Source organism: Salvelinus fontinalis, unplaced genomic scaffold (assembly GCF_029448725.1).
Source record: "Salvelinus fontinalis isolate EN_2023a unplaced genomic scaffold, ASM2944872v1 scaffold_0057, whole genome shotgun sequence".
Taxonomy (NCBI): Eukaryota; Metazoa; Chordata; class Actinopteri; order Salmoniformes; family Salmonidae; genus Salvelinus; species Salvelinus fontinalis.
This window is the reverse complement of record NW_026600266.1, coordinates 499468-522610: the sequence shown is the minus strand read 5'-3', so window position 1 is coordinate 522610 and position 23143 is coordinate 499468. Positions and strand designations below refer to the sequence as shown.

At 43.5% G+C, this 23143-nt stretch overlaps 1 protein-coding gene across 2 annotated transcripts in view; it reads right to left on the bottom strand.

The window, feature by feature from the left end:
- Positions 1–23143, bottom strand: part of LOC129842632 (epsin-3-like) — a 73460-nt gene that overhangs the window by 30019 nt on the left and 20298 nt on the right. The window contains exons 7-10 of one of the 2 annotated variants that reach the window (XM_055911254.1): positions 12265–12386; positions 9874–9951; positions 9038–9127; positions 5656–5742 (exon numbers count right to left, since the gene is read on the bottom strand). In XM_055911254.1, coding sequence (XP_055767229.1) covers positions 5656–5742; positions 9038–9127; positions 9874–9951; positions 12265–12386 — 377 coding nt within the window. The remainder of the gene's footprint in view (positions 1–5655; positions 5743–9037; positions 9128–9873; positions 9952–12264; positions 12387–23143) is intronic. The other variant, XM_055911255.1, reaches the window with a different exon arrangement.

Genomic DNA, 23143 nt, shown 5'->3' with positions numbered 1-23143 from the left:
GTAACTGTTATATACTGTAGGTTACACAGAGTAGTACGGTGTGGTAACTGTTATATACTGTAGGTTACATAGAGTAGTACGGTGTGTTAACTGTTATATACTGTAGGTTACAGAGTAGTACGGTGTGGTAACTGTTAAATACTGTAGGTTACACAGAGTAGTACGGTGTGGTAACTGTTATATACTGTAGGTTATACAGAGTAGTACGGTGTGGTAACTGTTATATACTGTAGGTTACACAGAGTAGTACGGTGTGGTAACTGTTATATACTGTAGGTTACAGTACGGTGTGGTAACTGTTATATACTGTAGGTTACACAGAGTAGTACGGTGTGTTAACTGTTATATACTGTACGTTACACAGAGTAGTACGGTGTGGTAACTGTTATATACTGTAGGTTACATAGAGTAGTACGGTGTGGTAACTGTTATATACTGTAGGTTACACAGAGTAGTACGGTGTGGTAACTGTTATATACTGTAGGTTACAGTACGGTGTGGTAACTGTTATATACTGTAGGTTACAGTACGGTGTGGTAACTGTTATATACTGTAGGTTACACAGAGTAGTACGGTGTGGTAACTGTTATATACTGTAGGTTATACAGAGTAGTACGGTGTGTTAACTGTTATATACTGTAGGTTACATAGAGTAGTACGGTGTGGTAACTGTTATATACTGTAGGTTATACAGAGTAGTACAGTGTGTTAACTGTTATATACGGTAGGATATACAGAGTAGTACGGTGTGGTAACTGTTATATACTGTAGGTTATACAGAGTAGTACGGTGTGGTAACTGTTATATACTGTAGGTTACATAGAGTAGTACGGTGTGGTAACTGTTATATACTGTAGGTTATATAGAGTAGTACGGTGTGGTAACTGTTATATACTGTAGGTTACACAGAGTAGTACGGTGTGTTAACTGTTATATACTGTAGGTTACATAGAGTAGTACGGTGTGGTAACTGTTATATACTGTAGGTTATACAGAGTAGTACGGTGTGGTAACTGTTATATACTGTAGGTTACAGTACGGTGTGGTAACTGTTATATACTGTAGGTTACAGAGTAGTACGGTGTGGTAACTGTTATATACTGTAGGTTATACAGAGTAGTACGGTGTGTTAACTGTTATATACTGTAGGTTACATAGAGTAGTACGGTGTGGTAACTGTTATATACTGTAGGTTACAGTACGGTGTGTTAACTGTTATATACTGTAAGTTATACAGAGTAGTACGTTGTGTTAACTGTTATATACTGTAGGTTACACAGAGTAGTACGGTGTGGTAACTGTTATATACTGTAGGTTACAGTACGGTGTGTTAACTGTTATATACTGTAAGTTATACAGAGTAGTACGGTGTGTTAACTGTTATATACTGTAGGTTACATAGAGTAGTACGGTGTGGTAACTGTTATATACTGTAGGTTATACAGAGTAGTACAGTGTGTTAACTGTTATATACTGTAGGTTATACAGAGTAGTACGGTGTGGTAACTGTTATATACTGTACGTTACACAGAGTAGTACGGTGTGGTAACTGTTATATACTGTAGGTTATACAGAGTAGTACGGTGTGTTAACTGTTATATACTGTAGGTTACATAGAGTAGTACGGTGTGGTAACTGTTATATACTGTAGGTTATACAGAGTAGTACGGTGTATTAACTGTTATATACTGTAGGTTATACAGAGTAGTACGGTGTGGTAACTGTTATATACTCTAGGTTACATAGAGCAGTACGGTGTGGTAACTGTTATATACTGTAGGTTACAGTACGGTGTGGTAACTGTTATATACTGTAGGTTACAGTACGGTGTGTTAACTGTTATATACTGTAGGTTACAGAGTAGTACGGTGTGGTAACTGTTATATACTGTAGGTTACATAGAGTAGTACGGTGTGGTAACTGTTATATACTGTAGGTTATAGTACGGTGTGTTAACTGTTATATACTGTAGGTTATACAGAGTAGTACGGTGTGATAACTGTTATATACTGTAGGTTACAGTACGGTGTGGTAACTGTTATATACTGTAGGTTATAGTACGGTGTGTTAACTGTTATATACTGTAGGTTATACAGAGTAGTACGGTGTGGTAACTGTTATATACTGTAGGTTACATAGAGTAGTACGGTGTGGTAACTGTTATATACTGTAGGTTATACAGAGTAGTACGGTGTGGTAACTGTTATATACTGTAGGTTACAGTACGGTGTGGTAACTGTTATATACTGTAGGTTACACAGAGTAGTACGGTGTGGTAACTGTTATATACTGTAGGTTACACAGAGTAGTACGGTGTGGTAACTGTTATATACTGTAGGTTATACAGAGTAGTACGGTGTGGTAACTGTTATATACTGTAGGTTACACAAAGTAGTACGGTGTGGTAACTGTTATATACTGTAGGTTATACAGAGTAGTACGGTGTGTTAACTGTTATATACTGTAGGTTATACAGAGTAGTACGGTGTGGTAACTGTTATATACTGTAGGTTATACAGAGTAGTACGGTGTGGTAACTGTTATATACTGTAGGTTATACAGAGTAGTACGGTGTGGTAACTGTTATATACTGTAGGTTATACAGAGTAGTACGGTGTGGTAACTGTTATATACTGTAGGTTACACAGAGTAGTACGGTGTGGTAACTGTTATATACTGTAGGTTACACAGAGTAGTACGGTGTGTTAACTGTTATATACTGTAGGTTACACAGAGTAGTACGGTGTGTTAACTGTTATATACTGTAGGTTATACAGAGTAGTACGGTGTGGTAACTGTTATATACTGTAGGTTACAGTACGGTGTGGTAACTGTTATATACTGTAGGTTACACAGAGTAGTTGGGTGTGGTAACTGTTATATACTGTAGGTTACAGTACGGTGTGGTAACTGTTATATACTGTAGGTTATACAGAGTAGTACGGTGTGGTAACTGTTATATACTGTAGGTTACATAGAGTAGTACGGTGTGGTAACTGTTATATACTGTAGGTTATACAGAGTAGTACGGTGTGGTAACTGTTATATACTGTAGGTTACAGTACGGTGTGGTAACTGTTATATACTGTAGGTTACACAGAGTAGTTGGGTGTGGTAACTGTTATATACTGTAGGTTACAGTACGGTGTGGTAACTGTTATATACTGTAGGTTACAGTATGGTGTGGTAACTGTTATATACTGTAGGTTACAGTACGGTGTGTTAACTGTTATATACTGTAGGTTACAGTAAGGTGTGTTAACTGTTATATACTGTAGGTTACACAGAGTAGTACGGTGTGGTAACTGTTATATACTGTAGGTTATAGTACGGTGTGGTAACTGTTATATACTGTAGGTTATACAGAGTAGTACGGTGTGGTAACTGTTATATACTGTAGGTTACACAGAGTAGTACGGTGTGGTAACTGTTATATACTGTAGGTTATACAGAGTAGTACGGTGTGGTAACTGTTATATACTGTAGGTTACAGTACGGTGTGGTAACTGTTATATACTGTAGGTTACATAGAGTAGTACGGTGTGGTAACTGTTATATACTGTAGGTTATACAGAGTAGTACGGTGTGGTAACTGTTATATACTGTAGGTTACACAGAGTAGTACGGTGTGGTAACTGTTATATACTGTACGTTACACAGAGTAGTACGGTGTGTTAACTGTTATATACTGTAGGTTATACAGAGTAGTACGGTGTGTTAACTGTTATATACTGTAGGTTACATAGAGTAGTACGGTGTGGTAACTGTTATATACTGTACGTTACACAGAGTAGTACGGTGTGTTAACTGTTATATACTGTAGGTTATACAGAGTAGTACGGTGTGTTAACTGTTATATACTGTACGTTACATAGAGTAGTACGGTGTGGTAACTGTTATATACTGTAGGTTATACAGAGTAGTACGGTGTGGTAACTGTTATATACTGTAGGTTATACAGAGTAGTACGGTGTGTTAACTGTTATATACTGTAGGTTATAGTACGGTGTGGTAACTGTTATATACTGTAGGTTATACAGAGTAGTACGGTGTGGTAACTGTTATATACTGTAGGTTACACAGAGTAGTACGGTGTGGTAACTGTTATATACTGTAGGTTACATAGAGTAGTACGGTGTGTTAACTGTTATATACTGTAGGTTACAGAGTAGTACGGTGTGGTAACTGTTAAATACTGTAGGTTACACAGAGTAGTACGGTGTGGTAACTGTTATATACTGTAGGTTATACAGAGTAGTACGGTGTGGTAACTGTTATATACTGTAGGTTACACAGAGTAGTACGGTGTGGTAACTGTTATATACTGTAGGTTACAGTACGGTGTGGTAACTGTTATATACTGTAGGTTACACAGAGTAGTACGGTGTGTTAACTGTTATATACTGTACGTTACACAGAGTAGTACGGTGTGGTAACTGTTATATACTGTAGGTTACATAGAGTAGTACGGTGTGGTAACTGTTATATACTGTAGGTTACACAGAGTAGTACGGTGTGGTAACTGTTATATACTGTAGGTTACAGTACGGTGTGGTAACTGTTATATACTGTAGGTTACAGTACGGTGTGGTAACTGTTATATACTGTAGGTTACACAGAGTAGTACGGTGTGGTAACTGTTATATACTGTAGGTTACATAGAGTAGTACGGTGTGGTAACTGTTATATACTGTAGGTTATACAGAGTAGTACAGTGTGTTAACTGTTATATACGGTAGGTTATACAGAGTAGTACGGTGTGGTAACTGTTATATACTGTAGGTTATACAGAGTAGTACGGTGTGGTAACTGTTATATACTGTAGGTTACATAGAGTAGTACGGTGTGGTAACTGTTATATACTGTAGGTTATATAGAGTAGTACGGTGTGGTAACTGTTATATACTGTAGGTTACACAGAGTAGTACGGTGTGTTAACTGTTATATACTGTAGGTTACATAGAGTAGTACGGTGTGGTAACTGTTATATACTGTAGGTTATACAGAGTAGTACGGTGTGGTAACTGTTATATACTGTAGGTTACAGTACGGTGTGGTAACTGTTATATACTGTAGGTTACAGAGTAGTACGGTGTGGTAACTGTTATATACTGTAGGTTATACAGAGTAGTACGGTGTGTTAACTGTTATATACTGTAGGTTACATAGAGTAGTACGGTGTGGTAACTGTTATATACTGTAGGTTACAGTACGGTGTGTTAACTGTTATATACTGTAAGTTATACAGAGTAGTACGGTGTGTTAACTGTTATATACTGTAGGTTACACAGAGTAGTACGGTGTGGTAACTGTTATATACTGTAGGTTACAGTACGGTGTGTTAACTGTTATATACTGTAAGTTATACAGAGTAGTACGGTGTGTTAACTGTTATATACTGTAGGTTACACAGAGTAGTACGGTGTGGTAACTGTTATATACTGTAAGTTATACAGAGTAGTACGGTGTGGTAACTGTTATATACTGTAGGTTATACAGAGTAGTACGGTGTGGTAACTGTTATATACTGTAGGTTACACAGAGTAGTACGGTGTGTTAACTGTTATATACTGTAAGTTATACAGAGTAGTACGGTGTGGTAACTGTTATATACTGTAGGTTATACAGAGTAGTACGTGTGGTAACTGTTCCTACCCCAATTCCACCAGACGCCGCCTCTCGTTTACTCTCCTCCAGAGCTTTTTGGAGCAACGACTCGTCTCCTTGGCGACTCCGTTGCTCCTGGCAACACACACAGACACATGGACGCTGTTAGGCATGACATGGCTCGGAGACAAGCTCACTGATTCTAACACACACACATTTGCTGTCTACCAAATGGCCCCCTATTTCCATATACAGTGCATTATGGGACCAGGACCCAGAGGGCACTATATAGGGAACAAATGTAGTGCTTTGACTCTGGTCTAAAGTAGTGCACTATATAGGGAATAGGGTTATGGTCTAAAGTAGTGCACTATGTAGGGAATAGGCCTCTGGTCTAAAGTAGTGCACACTAGACCACAACAACACAGACCACTAGACCACAGCAACACAGACCACAACAACACAGACTACTAGACCACAACAACACAGACTACTAGACCACAACAACACAGACTACTAGACCACAACAACACAGACCACTAGACCACAACAACACAGACCACAACAACACAGACTACTAGACCACAACAACACAGACCACAACAACACAGACCACTAGACCACAACAACACAGGCCACTAGACCACAACAACACAGACCACTAGACCACAACAACACAGACCACTAGACCACAACAACACAGACTACTAGACCACAACAACACAGACTACTAGACCACAACAACACAGACCACTAGACCACAACAACACAGGCCACTAGACCACAACAACACAGACTACAACAACACAGGCCACAACAACACAGACCACTAGACCACAACAACACAGACTACTAGACCAGAACAACACAGGCCACTAGACCACAACAACACAGACTACTAGACCACAACTACACAGGCCACTAGACCCCAACAACACAGACTACTAGACCCCAACAACACAGACCACTAGACCACAACAACACAGACTACTAGACCACAACAACACAGACCACTAGACCCCAACAACACAGACTACTAGACCCCAACAACACAGACCACTAGACCATAACAACACAGACTACTAGACCACAACAACACAGACCACTAGACCACAACAACACAGACCACTAAACACAACACATGCACAGGTCACACAACAACAACACATGTCTAGAAGCTGGACAAGACAAGACAGAGAGACAGACAGTGACAGAGAGTCTACTCCGATCAGAGAAGAGAGGAGAGCACCAGTCACTCAGTGAGTAACTGCTTCCATTGTGCCACCCTGGCAGAGAGAGGGGGTAGAGAGAGAGAGACAGAGAGGGGGGGTAGAGAGAGAGAGAGGGGGGGTAGAGAGAGAGAGACAGACAGAGAAAGAGAAAGAGAGGGGGGTAGAGAGAGAGAGACAGAGAGAGGGGGTAGAGAGAGAGAGAGACAGAGAGAGGGGGGTAGAGAGAGAGACAGAGACAAAGAGAGGGGGGTAGAGAGAGAGAGAGAGATAGAGGGTAGAGATAGAGAGGGGGGGTAGAGAGAGATAGAGAGGGGGGTAGAGAGAGAGAGGGGGGTAGAGAGAGAGAGAGTGGGTAGAGAGAGGGGGGGTTAGAGAGAGGGGGGGTAGAGAGAGAACAACAAAGAAGCAGTAAAACCCAGTGGAGCTACAGAAGCAGAGTGAGTTCCCAGTCTAGAGGAACAGAGTGGGTTCCCAGTCTAGAGGAACAGAGTGAGTTCCCAGTCTAGAGGAACAGAGTGGGTTCCCAGTCTAGAGAAACAGAGTGGGTTCCCAGTCTAGAGAAGCAGAGTGGGTTCCCAGTCTAGAGAAGCAGAGTGAGTTCCCAGTCTAGAGAAGCAGAGTGAGTTCCAAGTCTAGAGGAACAGAGTGAGTTCCACGTCTAGAGGAACAGAGTGAGTTCCAAGTCTAGAGGAGCAGAGTGAGTTCCAAGTCTAGAGAAACAGAGTGGGTTCCCAGTCTAGAGAAGCAGAGTGGGTTCCCAGTCTAGAGAAGCAGAGTGGGTTCCCAGTCTAGAGAAGCAGAGTGGGTTCCCAGTCTAGAGAAGCAGAGTGAGTTCCCAGTCTAGAGAACCAGAGTGGGTTCCCAGTCTAGAGAACCAGAGTGAGTTCCAAGTCTAGAGGAACAGAGTGAGTTCCCAGTCAAGAGAAACAGAGTGAGTTCCCAGTCAATAGAAACAGAGTGAGTTCCCAGTCAAGAGAAACAGAGTGAGTTCCAGGTCTAGAGGAACAGAGTGAGTTCCCAGTCTAGTGAGTTCCCAGTCTAGAGAAACATAGTGAGTTCCCAGTCTAGAGATACAGAGTGAGTTCCCAGTCTAGAGATACAGAGTGAGTTCCCAGTCAAGAGAAACAGAGTGAGTTCCGAGTCTAGAGGAACAGAGTGAGTTCCAAGTCTAGTGAGTTCCCAGTCTAGAGAAGCAGAGTGAGTTCCCAGTCTAGTGAGTTCCCAGTCTAGAGAAGCAGAGTGAGTTCCCAGTCTAGTGAGTTCCCAGTCTAGAGAAGCAGAGTGAGTTCCCAGTCTAGTGAGTTCCCAGTCTAGAGAAGCAGAGTGAGTTCCCAGTCTAGAGAAGCAGAGTGAGTTCCCAGTCTAGAGAAACAGAGTGAGTTCCGAGTCAAGAGAAACAGAGTGAGTTCCCAGTCTAGAGAAGCAGAGTGAGTTCCCAGTCTAGAGAAACAGAGTGAGTTCCCAGTCTAGAGAAGAAAAGTGAGTTCCAAGTCTAGAGAAACAGAGTGAGTTCCCAGTCTAGTGAGTTCCCAGTCTAGAGAAAGAGTGAGTTCCCAGTCTAGAGAAGCAGAGTGAGTTCCCAGTCTAGAGAAGCAGAGTGAGTTCCCAGTCTAGAGAAGCAGAGTGAGTTCCCAGTCTAGAGAAACAGAGTGAGTTCCCAGTCTAGAGAAGCAGAGTGAGTTCCCAGTCTAGAGAAGCAGAGTGAGTTCCCAGTCTAGTGAGTTCCCAGTCTAGAGGAGAAGAGTGAGTTCCCAGTCTAGTGAGTTCCCAGTCTAGAGAAACAGAGTGAGTTCCCAGTCTAGTGAGTTCCCAGTCTAGAGAAGCAGAGTGAGTTCCCAGTCTAGAGAGTAAAACACGGTGATGAGCAGCCAGACAGACAGAAGGAAAGGAAGCCAGAGAGGTGTTGAGTAGAGCTGAAGGACACGAAGGGTTAAAGACACAGGGGGTTCAGGGGGAGAGAACATGCTCCCCACCTTCACCTCTCAGTGGGCCAAACCTAGTCCCTATGTAGTGCACTACTTTGGGCCCGAGACCTATGTGGCTAGTCTGGTCAAGCAGTCTGACCTCTGCACTCATGTTTCTGTCTCACTCCGCCATAATGTGAGCTGGTGAGATCAGGCTGGTTCCACCAGGCCACTATAGCGCAGTGCACTACATAGTGACTAGGATGCCATCTGGGATAGGGCCAGGGGCACTACCTGCTGGTGCTCCTCTTTGCTCAGGCTCAGGGCGATCTGGAGCTGTCTCTCTTCATCCATATCCAAGGCAACCGGAGGAGGCGAGGCCGGCTATAAGGGAGCCAATCGGCGGAGTGGAGGAGAGGAAAAACAAATCAATCGTTGGTGGATAAATAAAAACACTTCCTAACCTGCCTTGATATTCACATTGGTGCAGTTCCAGGTTGTCTTTCTTACAGACGCACTGCGAATCTCAGAAGAACACTGTATCACATGTGGTTGCTGAGATGTGCAAAATAGATGACCTGGAACGCCACCATTGTTGATACACTGCATGGAAGGCAAGCCCTCTTTGACCCTCCCCGAGACAGGGATTGGCGTGTACACCAGAAGAGGTCAGAGGGCGGGATCTCATACCATTGGTCTACAGAGAGAGGGAGATGGTGCTATTGGTTAGTGGAAACAAAAGGATGCAGCCTTATCCCATCTGTGACGAGAGAAAAGGGGCAGCACAGCAAGCTGTTTGGCTGTTCAGGAACCAGGGTCAAAGTTCATTTGACCCACAGGTCTAAGAGAGTGAGCAAGAGAGAGAGAGAGAGAGCTTGCAGCAGCAGCAGGAGGTAGAATGGTTTGGTTAGGTTTAGCATTGCAAAATTCTCGTAACTTTCCTGAAATTCCCTAATTTCCCAGAAATCCCAGTTGAAGGATTCCCAGAATCAGGAGGGAATATAGAGGGAGAGAGATCTCCAACCGGGATTTATGGGAAACCTGGGGATTTTGGGAATGTTTCTGGATTTTTACAACCCTAGTTAGGGTTGAGGATGCAGGGGGCCAGAGGAGCTACATCTCAGCAGTACCTTCTGAGCTTCCTCCTTGCTGAGGCTCAGGGCGATCTGGAGCTGGGTCTGGTCATCAATGTCCACCGGGGGAGCAGGCTGGAGTGTTAAAGGGGGTCGTGTTATTAGCAGGGCTAACTGCACTCAAAACACTTCTGGTTTTCATTTGTTTCTAGTCAGGGATCAGGGACACCAGGTGAGTGGACTCTGACCAATAAATGACATTGATAAATTAACGGGTAGAAAAGAAAACCTGAAATCATTTGTCTCTCGACGGCCAGTAGTTGAATAAGCTCTGTGTTAGGAGTTGGACTAACAACTGGAAATTGAAAGTCTGTAAAAGTTTACCAATATTCAGCTTATAAAGTTTGTCAATTATGAGTTTTTGTGTGTTTTACAAAAGGACCTAAGAGATTGGGTGTTTTACAAAAGGAGCTAAGAGATTGGGTGTTTTACAAAAGGACCTAAGAGATTGGGTGTTTTACAAAAGGAGCTAAGACTTTGTGTGTTTTACAAAAGGAGCTAAGAGATTGGGTATTTTACTAAATTCCCAATCTGGCCCTCAAACCATCATGGTCACCTAATAATCCCCAGTTTACAATTGGCTCATTCATCCCCCTCCTCTCCCCTGTAACTATTCCCCAGGTCGTTGCTGCAAATGAGAACGTGTTCTCAGTCAACTTACCTGGTAAAATAACGGTAAAATAAAAAAATAAAAAACAAAAGGACCTAAGAGATTGGGTGTTTTACAAAAGGACCTAAGAGATTGAGTGTTTTATAAAAGGAGCTAAGAGATTGGGTGTTTTATAAAAGGAGCTAAGAGATTGGGTGTTTTACAAAAGGACCTAAGAGATTGGGTATTTTACAAAAGGAGCTAAGAGATTGGGTGTTTTACAAAAGGAGCTAAGAGATTGGGTGTTTTATAAAAGGAGCTAAGAGATTGGGTGTTTTACAAAAGGAGCTAAGAGATTGGGTGTTTTATAAAAGGACCTAACAGATTGGGTGTTTTATAAAAGGAGCTAAGAGATTGGGTGTTTTATAAAAGGAGCTAAGAGATTGGGTGTTTTACAAAAGGAGCTAAAAGATTGGGTGTTTTATAAAAGGAGCTAAGAGATTGGGTGTTTTATAAAAGGAGCTAAGAGATTGGGTGTTTTACAAAAGGAGCTAAGAGATTGGGTGTTCTATAAAAGGAGCTAAGAGATTGGGTGTTTTATAAAAGGAGCTAAGACTTTGTGTGTTTTATAAAAGGAGCTAAGAGATTGGGTGTTTTACAAAAGGAGCTGAGAGATTGGGTGTTTTATAAAAGGAGCTAAGACTTTGTGTGTTTTATAAAAGGAGCTAAGAGATTGGGTGTTTTATAAAAGGACCTAAGAGATTGGGTGTTTTATAAAAGGAGCTAAGAGATTGGGTGTTTTACAAAAGGACCTAAGAGATTGGTTGTTTTATAAAAGGAGCTAAGAGATTGGGTGTTTTACAAAAGGAGCTAAGAGATTGGGTGTTCTATAAAAGGAGCTAAGAGATTGGGTGTTTTATAAAAGGAGCTAAGACTGGGTGTTTTATAAAAGGAGCTAAGACTTTGTGTGTTTTATTAAAGGAGCTAAGAGATTGGGTGTTTTATAAAAGGAGCTAAGAGATTGGGTGTTTTATAAAAGGAGCTAAGACTTTGTGTGTTTTATAAAAGGAGCTAAGACTTTGTGTGTTTTATAAAAGGAGCTAAGAGATTGTGTTTTATAAAAGGAGCTAAGAGATTGTGTGTTTTATAAAAGGAGCTAAAAAATTGGGTGTTTTATAAAAGGAGCTAAGACTTTGTGTGTTTTATAAAAGGAGCTAAGACTTTGGGTGTTTTATAAAAGGAGCTAAGAGATTGTGTGTTTTTTAGTCGCAGGCCTCGGTGCAGTGTGCACCATCTAACAACACAGAGGCACAGAGGGCATTCAGTGCCATCAATACCAGGCTAGCTAACACTGGATCAATACCAGGCTAGCTAACAGTGCCATCAATACCAGGCTAGCTAACAGTGGATCAATAGCTCCACCCTGTCCAGTCCAGTCACTCATTCACTCAGCACAGCTGCCGGCGGATCACTCTGCAGCATCGCACTCTGTAATTGGCCAGATCGGCGGCCAACTCTGAGTATCAGTGTCTTTGATTGGCCAGGTGTTATAGATCGCATCACAAGGAGAGAGGGGTGATATTGGTTTCTATAAAAGGCTCCGCGAAATGGATGACACTTAGAGGACAGAGAGAGAGGGGGGGGGGGGGGGAGAGATTTGAGCTCTGCAGGGGAGTGTGTATGAGTGGGAGGCAGCCACGTTCATAACATTCTCACACTGCATGTAGTCAGAGTGTGTCAGTGCCTCTTGTTCAGTGTGTGTGGTGTGTGTGTGTGTACTGTTTGAGGGTGTGTGTTACCTTTTCACTCTCCTCTCGGCTCATGGCCAGAGCCAGCTGCAGTTGTAGCTCCTCCTCCCCGCTGGTCTGCGGGCGGGCCTGCTCCATATCTGATGCGGCACGGCGAGGAGAGGAAGAGGCGGCTGGGAGGAGGAAGAGGAGAGAGAGAGGGAGGGAGAGAGATTGAGAGGGAGGGAGGAGGGAGAAAAAGAGGAGAGAAAGAGGGGCAGGTGGCAGAGGAGAGAGAGAGTGTGATTTTTAAGAGCAGAGTTTTAGTAGAGAGAGCTTGGTTTGCATGTTAAGTCTGCTGTCCAACCACTGTGTGTTGTGTTATTCCAGCAGGCCTGTGTTGGCATGGCATGCTCTGCCTTGGTCTGCACGTCTGCACCCCAAATGGCCCCCTATTCTCTATTTAGTGCACTACTTTTGGACCCTGGTCCTAAGTAGTGCACTATATAGGGAATAGGGGGCCATTAGGGACGGATCCTAACTGCTGCTCTCTGCCTCCTGCACTAGAAACAATGGTGGCTTTTGTGGAGTAGGTAAAGGAGAGGGGTAGAGGAGGTATTTTTAAATTTAAATTTTATTTTACCTTTAACTTGGCAAGTCAGTTAAGAACAAATTCTTATTTTCAATGACGGCCTAGGAACAGTGGGTTAACTGCCTTGTTCAGGGGCAGAACGACAGATTTTTACCTTGTCAGCTCAGGGATTTCGGTTACTAGTCCAACGCTCTAACCACTAGGCTAGCCCCCCCCCCCTCCCCCAAGTAGAGGGGGTAGAGGAGGCAGAGGGGGTAGAGGGGTAAAGGAGGTAGATGAGTAGAGAGGGTCGTGGAGGTAGACGAGGTAGCAGGGGTAGAGGAGAAGATGGGTTGTGAGGGTAGATGGGTAGAGGGGTAGATAAGTAGAGGAGGTAGCAGGGGTAGAGGAGAAGATGGGTTGTGAGGGTAGAGGGGTAGATAAGTAGAGGAGGTAGCAGGGGTAGAGGAGAAGATGGGTTGTGAGGGTAGATGGGTAGAGGGGTAGATAAGTAGAGGAGGTAGCAGGGGTAGAGGAGAAGATGGGTTGTGGGGGTAGATGGGTCATGGAGGTAGATAAGTAGAGGAGGTAGCAGGGGCAGAGGAGAAGATGGGTTGTGAGGGTAGATGGGTCGTGGAGGTAGATAAGTAGAGGAGGTAGCAGGGGCAGAGGAGAAGATGGGTTGTGAGGGTAGATGGGTCGTGGAGGTAGATAAGTAGAGGAGGTAGCAGGGGCAGAGGAGAAGATGGGTTGTGAGGGTAGATGGGTAGTGGAGGTAGATAAAGTAGAGGGGATTGATGGGTAGGGGGGTAGAGGAGGTAGCAGGGGCAGAGGAGTAGATGGGTTGTGAAGGTAGAGGGGTAGAGGGGTAGTGTGGGGGTCATGGCTGTAAGGCAAGGGGAGGTCATGGTTGTAAGGGGGAGGTCATGGCTATAAGGGGGTGGGGTCATGGCTGTAAGGAGAGGGGGGGTCATGGCTGTAAGGAGAGGGGGGGGTCATGGCTGTAAGGAGAGGGGGGGTCATGGCTGTAAGGGAGGGTGCTGTGGAGGGGCAGTACTGTATATACGTCCCAAATGGCACCCTATTCCCGATGTAGTGCACTACTTTTCACCAGAGTGAATATATTGCCTTTTATATTGCCCATATAAAAGGCAATATAGTGTGATTTGGGACGAGGCCATTGGCACGGTCCAGTCTATCTCTGCTGAACCCCAATCACTTCCAGTACGCCGCCTCTCAATGTGGCCTGCCTGGGCTGGACTGTAGTCTGGCTGGGCCCTGGGTTCAAATACTATTCCATATCTTCTCAAATAGTGAGAGCGTTTGCTTTAGCCTGCCTGCAGTGCCAGGTGGGCGGGGTCTCTTCAATGGGTTCCATTACGCCAGACAACCTCAATCAAACCACAGACAAAGTATTTTGAAATCATTTCAAATTGTATTTGAACCCAGGTCTGTCTGAGACGGGACAGGGAGCTACTGCCACAGTGCCAGGCCAACCCTCTGACCCCCACTCAACCACCCAGCCCCAGCCTATCCATCAGGTCCATCTAAACCCGCAACGACAGACAGGACAGACAGACTCAAAGATCATCAATCCAGGACACATAGTATGTCCTCCACCAAACTGTCCTTCTGTAACAGTGTTGAAATGGGGCAGAAATCTGTCCGGAGTGATTTCCCAGACAAGGCCTACAGTATATTATCGAATATGTCAATATGGATGTAGTCTGAATCATTTCACAGTAATTATCTCCAAAGTATGTAGTAGTATAAAAAGTATGTAGTAATATAAAAAGTATGTAGTAGTATAAAAAGTATGTAGTAATATAAAAGTATGTAGTAGTATAAAAAGTATGTAGTAGTATAAAAAGTATGTAGTAATATAAAAGTATGTAGTAGTATAAAAAGTATGTAGTAGTATAAAAAGTATGTAGTAGTATAAAAAGTATGTAGTAGTATAAAAAGTATGTAGTAGTATAAAAAGTATGTAGTAATATAAAAAGTATGTAGTAGTATAAAAATAAGAATCATATTATTGTAGCTGGAAATTGCAGATTTTTTGGAACACTCCTGTGTTCCAATGGCACGTTGTGTTAGCTAATCCAAGTTTAGCATTTTAAAGGGCTAATTGATCATTAGAAAACCCTTTTGCAATTATGTTAGCACTGCTGAAAACTATTGTTCTGATTAAAGAAGCAATAAAACTGGCCTTCTTTAGACTAGTTGAATATCTGGAGCATCAGCATTTGTGGGTTTGATTACAGGCTCAAAATGGCCAGAAACAGTCTATTCTTGTTCTGAGAATAGAAGGCTATTCCATGCAAGAAATTGCCAAGAAACTGAAGATCTCGTACAACGCTGTGTACTACCCCCTTCACAGAACAGCGCAAACTGTCTCTAACCAGAATAGAAAGAGGAGTGGGAGGCCCCGGTGCACAACTGAGAAAGAGGACAAGTACATTAGAATTTCTAGTTTGAGAAACAGACGCCTCACAAGTCCTCAAATGGCAGCTTCATTAAATAGTACCCGCAAAACATTAGTCTCAAAGTCAACAGTGAAGAGGCGACTCCGGGATGCCCAGAGTTCCTCTGTACAGTGTCTGTGTTCTTTTGCCCATCTTAATCTTTAATTTTTATTGGCCAGTCTTGCAACTCTGCCTAGAAGGCCAGCATCCCGGAGTCACCTCTTCACTGTTGACGTTGAGACTGGTGTTTTGCAAAAACAAGGACATTTCTAAGTGACCCCAAACCTTTGAACGGTAGTGTACATATATCTTTTTTAAATACATTTTTTTCAGAATGTAAAAAAAAGTTTTCAGTCTAAACTTAAATGACTAAAACCACATATAAAGTATGTAGAAAAGATAATGGACCTATATACTTTTAAATAACAATCACCAAAATATTAAAAGTAGAAAGTCAGGGAGAATACTTCATTGGATTATTATTATGCATTCAGGAGTATTTTTGTCATGGCATGGGGCCCCCATTGATTTTGTTATAATGTTTGAGTCACTCAGATCGCATAAGCCATTGCGGACTTTGTAGATTTGAATGAAATTAACTTTAAAACTGCACATTTTGTCATTGCGGTCAACAGGAGGATCTCTAAAATGTCCAGTCGACAACTGCACCAGTGGCCACGCCCCCACCACGCCCATCGCCTAAGCCACATTTTAACCCAGAAAAAAACTCTGGTGTGTGTGTCTGTGGGAAAATCAAACATGCCACAGACACCAGAAGTATAACATTAACACAGTGTGACTGTCTGAAACCATGCTCACGCTACTTAGCTTCCCACACACAACCTTTACACAGCTGGTGCACAGACCACACTCAGCTGGTGCAGAGGCTGCACACAGCTGGTGTACAGACCACACACATGATAATACACAGGCTACTGGCTTTGGTCTCTGCACCATCCTTCTGTACTATCCGGCAACTCCACCACATCCTACTGTATCATAATACTACTGTACTATCTAACAACTCCACCACATCCTACTGTATCATAATACTACTGTACTATCTAACAACTCCACCACATCCTACTGTATCATAATACTACTGTACTAACAACTCCACCACATCCTACTGTACTATCTAACAACTCCACCACATCCTACTGTATCATAATACTACTGTACTATCTAACAACTCCACCACATCCTACTGTACTATCTAACAACTCCACCACATCCTACTGTATCATAATACTACTGTACAACTCCACCACATCCTACTGTACTATCTAACAACTCCACCACATCCTACTGTATCATAATACTACTGTACTAACAACTCCACCACATCCTACTGTACTATCTAACAACTCCACCACATCCTACTGTATCATAATACTACTGTACTATCTAACAACTCCACCACATCCTACTGTATCATAATACTACTGTACAACTCCACCACATCCTACTGTACTATCTAACAACTCCACCACATCCTACTGTACTATCTAACAACTCCACCACATCCTACTGTATCATAATACTACTGTACTATCTAACAACTCCACCACATCCTACTGTATCATAATACTACCCAGTCCCAGCTAGCTAAACGTGACTACCACAGCCATGTATAATACATGATGCCCAGTCCCAGCTAGCTAAACGTGACTACCACAGTACAGCCATGTATAATACATGATGCCCAGTCCCAGCTAGCTAAACGTGACTACCACAGTCATGTATAATACATGATGCCCAGTCCCAGTTAACTAAACGTGACTACCACAGCCATGTATAATACATGATGCCCAGTCCCAGCTAGCTAAACGTGACTACCACAGCCATGTATAATACATGATGCCCAGTCCCAGCTAGCTAAACGTGACTACCACAGCCATGTATAATACATGATGCCCAGTCCCAGTTAACTAAACGTGACTACCACAGCCATGTATAATACATGATGCCCAGTCCCAGCCAACTAAACGTGACTACCACAGCCATGTATAATACATGATGCCCAGTCCCAGCTAGCTAAACGTGGCTACCACAGCCATGTATAATACATGATGCCCAGTCCCAGTTAACTAAACGTGACTACCACAGCCATGTATAATACATGATGCCCAGTCCCAGCTAACTAAACGTGACTACCACAGTACAGCCATGTATAATACATGATGCCCAGTCCCAGCTAGCTAAACATGACTACCACAGCCATGTATAATACATGATGCCCAGTCCCAGCTAGCTAAACGTGGCTACCACAGCCATGTATAATACATGATGCCCAGTCCCAGCTAGCTAAACGTGACTACCACAGCCATGTATAATACATGATGCCCAGTCCCAGCTAGCTAAACGTGACTACCACAGCCATGTATAATACATGATGCTCAGTCCCAGCTAGCTAAACGTGACTACCACAGTACAGCCATGTATAATACATGATGCCCAGTCCCAGCTAGCTAAACGGGACTACCACAGCCATGTATAATACATGATGCCCAGTCCTAGCTAACTAAACGTGACTACCACAGCCATGTATAATACATGATGCCCAGTCCCAGCTAACTAAACGTGACTACCACAGCCATGTATAATACATGATGCCCAGTCCCAGCTAGCTAAACGTGACTACCACAGCCATGTATAATACATGATGCCCAGTCCCAGCTAGCTAAACGTGACTACCACAGTACAGCCATGTATAATACATGATGCCCAGTCCCAGCTAGCTAAACATGACTACCACAGCCATGTATAATACATGATGCCCAGTCCCAGCTAGCTAAACGTGAATACCACAGTACAGCCATGTATAATACATGATGCCCAGTCCCAGCTAACTAAACGTGACTACCACAGTACAGCCATGTATAATACATGATGCCCAGTCCCAGCTAGCTAAACGTGACTACCACAGCCATGTATAATACATGATGCCCAGTCCCAGCTAGCTAAACGTGACTACCACAGCCATGTATAATACATGATGCCCAGTCCCAGCTAGCTAAACGTGACTACCACAGCCATGTATAATACATGATGCCCAGTCCCAGCTAGCTAAACGTGAATACCACAGTACAGCCATGTATAATACATGATGCCCAGTCCCAGCTAGCTAAACGTGACTACCACAGCCATGTATAATACATGATGCCCAGTCCCAGCTAGCTAAACGTGACTACCACAGCACAGCCATGTATAATACATGATGCCCAGTCCCAGCTAGCTAAACGTGGCTACCACAGCCATGTATAATACATGATGCCCAGTCCCAGCTAGCTAAACATGACTACCACAGTACAGCCATGTATAATACATGATGCCCAGTCCCAGCTAGCTAAACATGACTACCACAGTACAGACATGTATAATACATGATGCCCAGTCCCAGCTAGCTAAACGTGACTACCACAGACATGTATAATACATGATGCCCAGTCCCAGCTAGCTAAACGTGAATACCACAGTACAGCCATGTATAATACATGATGCCCAGTCCCAGCTAGCTAAACATGACTACCACAGTACAGCCATGTATAATACATGATGCCCAGTCCCAGCTAGCTAAACGTGACTACCACAGTACAGCCATGTATAATACATGATGCCCAGTCCCAGCTAGCTAAACGTGACTACCACAGTACAGCCATGTATAATACATGATGCCCAGTCCCAGCTAGGTAAACGTGACTACCACAGCCATGTATAATACATGATGCCCAGTCCCAGCTAGCTAAACGTGGCTACCACAGCCATGTATAATACATGATGCCCAGTCCCAGCTAGCTAAACGTGGCTACCACAGCCATGTATAATACATGATGCCCAGTCCCAGCTAGCTAAACGTGACTACCACAGCCATGTATAATACATGATGCCCAGTCCCAGCTAGCTAAACGTGACTACCACAGCCATGTATAATACATGATGCCCAGTCCCAACTAGCTAAACGTGACTACCACAGCCATGTATAATACATGATGCCCAGTCCCAGCTAGCTAAACGTGACTACCACAGCCATGTATAATACATGATGCCCAGTCCCAGCTAGCTAAACGTGACTACCACAGTACAGCCATGTATAATACATGATGCCCAGTCCCAGCTAGCTAAACGTGACTACCACAGCCATGTATAATACATGATGCTCAGTCCCAGCTAGCTAAACGTGACTACCACAACCATGTATAATACATGATGCCCAGTCCCAGCTAGCTAAACGTGACTACCACAGCCATGTATAATACATGATGCCCAGTCCCAGTTAACTAAACGTGACTACCACAGCCATGTATAATACATGATGCCCAGTCCCAGCTAGCTAAACGTGACTACCACAGTACAGCCATGTATAATACATGATGCCCAGTCCCAGCTAGCTAAACGTGACTACCACAGCCATGTATAATACATGATGCCCAGTCCCAGCTAGCTAAACGTGACTACCACAGTACAGCCATGTATAATACATGATGCCCAGTCCCAACTAGCTAAACGTGACTACCACAGCCATGTATAATACATGATGCCCAGTCCCAGCTAGCTAAACGTGACTACCACAGTACAGGCATGTATAATACATGATGCCCAGTCCCAGCTAGCTAAACGTGACTACCACAGCCATGTATAATACATGATGCCCAGTCCCAGCTAGCTAAACGTGACTACCACAGCCATGTATAATACATGATGCCCAGTCCCAGCTAGCTAAACGTGACTACCACAGTACAGCCATGTATAATACATGATGCCCAGTCCCAGCTAACTAAACGTGACTACCACAGCCATGTATAATACATGATGCCCAGTCCCAGCTAGCTAAACGTGACTACCACAGCCATGTATAATACATGATGCCCAGTCCCAGCTAGCTAAACGTGACTACCACAGTACAGCCATGTATAATACATGATGCCCAGTCCCAGCTAGCTAAACATGACTACCACAGCCATGTATAATACATGATGCCCAGTCCCAGCTAGCTAAACGTGACTACCACAGTACAGCCATGTATAATACATGATGCCCAGTCCCAGCTAGCTAAACGTGACTACCACAGCCATGTATAATACATGATGCCCAGTCCCAGCTAGCTAAACGTGACTACCACAGTACAGCCATGTATAATACATGATGCCCAGTCCCAGCTAGCTAAACGTGACTACCACAGCCATGTATAATACATGATGCCCAGTCCCAGCTAGCTAAACGTGACTACCACAGCCATGTATAATACATGATGCCCAGTCCCAGCTAGCTAAACGTGACTACCACAGTACAGCCATGTATAATACATGATGCCCAGTCCCAGCTAGCTAAACGTGACTACCACAGCCATGTATAATACATGATGCCCAGTCCTAGCTAGCTAAACGTGACTACCACAGTACAGCCATGTATAATACATGATGCCCAGTCCCAGCTAGCTAAACGTGACTACTACAGCCATGTATAATACATGATGCCCAGTCCCAGCTAGCTAAACGTGAATACCACAGTACAGCCATGTATAATACATGATGCCCAGTCCCAGCTAGCTAAACGTGACTACCACAGCACAGCCATGTATAATACATGATGCCCAGTCCCAGCTAGCTAAACGTGACTACCACAGCCATGTATAATACATGATGCCCAGTCCCAGCTAGCTAAACGTGACTACCACAGTACAGCCATGTATAATACATGATGCCCAGTCCCAGCTAGCTAAACGTGACTACCACAGTACAGCCATGTATAATACATGATGCCCAGTCCCAGCTAGCTAAACGTGACTACCACAGCCATGTATAATACAGGATGCCCAGTCCCAGCTAGCTAAACGTGACTACCACAGTACAGCCATGTGTAATACATGATGCCCAGTCCCAACTAGCTAAACGTGACTACCACAGCACAGCCATGTATAATACATGATGCCCAGTCCCAGCTAGCTAAACGTGACTACCACAGCCATGTATAATACATGATGCCCAGTCCCAGCTAGCTAAACGTGACTACCACAGTACAGCCATGTATAATACATGATGCCCAGTCCCAGCTAGCTAAACGTGACTACCACAGCCATGTATAATACATGATGCCCAGTCCCAGCTAACTAAACGTGACTACCACAGCCATGTATAATACATGGTGCCCAGTCCCAGCTAGCTAAACGTGACTACCACAGTACAGCCATGTATAATACATGATGCCCAGTCCCAGCTAGCTAAACGTATACAGAGAGCCATGATGAGACAGGGGGAAAAGGGTAGAGAGAGTGTGTTCCATGCTTTGTGTTTGCTGTTCAGCTGGAGTGAAAGAGAACAGGAGAATGTTAGGAATGCAGCTATAGAGAGCGTCTCTCTCAGACACACACACACACACACACACAATCACACAATCACACACACACACACACACACACACACACACACACACACACACACACACACACACACACACACACACACACACACACACACAGCATAACCAAAACTAACAAACACTTTATGTAGGAATGGGGAATAACCAGGATGATACAATAGACAGAGATATGGAATGTTTCCCAAATGGCACCATATAGTGCACTACTTTTGACCAGAGCCCTATGGCCAATGGCACCCTATTCCCTATATAGTGCACTACTTTTGACCAGGGCCCTATTTCCTATATAGTGCACTACTTTTGACCAGGGCCCTATTCCCTATATAGTGCACTACTTTTGACCAGGGCCCTATTCCCTATATAGTGCACTACTTTTGACCAGAGCCCTATTCCCTATATAGTGCACTACTTTAGACCAGAGCCCTATTCCCTATATAGTGCACTACTTTTGACCAGAGCCCTATTCCCTATATAGTGCACTACTTTTGACCAGGGCCCTATTCCCTATATAGTGCACTACTTTTGACCAGGGCCCTTAGGGAACAGGGTACCATTTGGGGCAAAGTTATTCATTGAGACTTGTCCAGGTCCTTATGTCCAGCTGCCTGTCACATGGACCAACAGGACAATAACTCCTACTTGAATAGGGCCTGTGAGGGACAATGACCATGGGTATACAACTATAGAAACACAATCTATTATGCCATCATTGACATGAATGGGAAGGTCTGTTCTATTGACTCTATTTCTGTGTACACAACCAGCCATCTCTACAATGAATCCAGATACTGCTGACGGAACGCTCTGTCTGTATCTCTGGAGAGCCTAGTAACTGACCTTTTAGTCCCTTTCTGATGACATAGACACACAGACACACTGACTGACTCGTTGATAAGATAAGAACAGTGTGTTCTTACTGAGTGTATATGTCATATGCCGTCTGTGTTCTAGAATAATCTACTGTATGTCATGGTCACAAGATAAGAACACGAAGAGCCAAAACATTCCAGTCCAAATCCCCTTGAGTCAGAAGGAAGAGGTTAGTGGTCACTGCACGACAGGGGAGGTAGAGACACCGATGTTTCCTCTACTGGGAGAAATACTCCCCAAAAAAGATTTAAAAAATTCAAGACAATATCTCAATCAATGTCCAACTTCTGTGCATTTACTAATAACATAAAGCTGGGAATCAATCTGGATGGGGAAAAAAATGCAAATATGACATGATATGTATATGACTGCCTGATATGTATATGACTGCCTGATATGTATATGACTGTCTGATATGTATTTGACTGCCTGATTTGGACATGACTGCCTGATATGGATATGACTGCCTGATTTGGACATGACTGCCTGATATGGATATGACTGCCTGATATAGATATGACTGCCTGATATGGATATGACTGTCTGATATGTATATGACTGCCTGATATGGATATGACTGCCTGATATGGATATGACTGCCTGATATGGATATGACTGTCTGATATGTATATGACTGCCTGCTATGTATTTGACTGCCTGATATGTA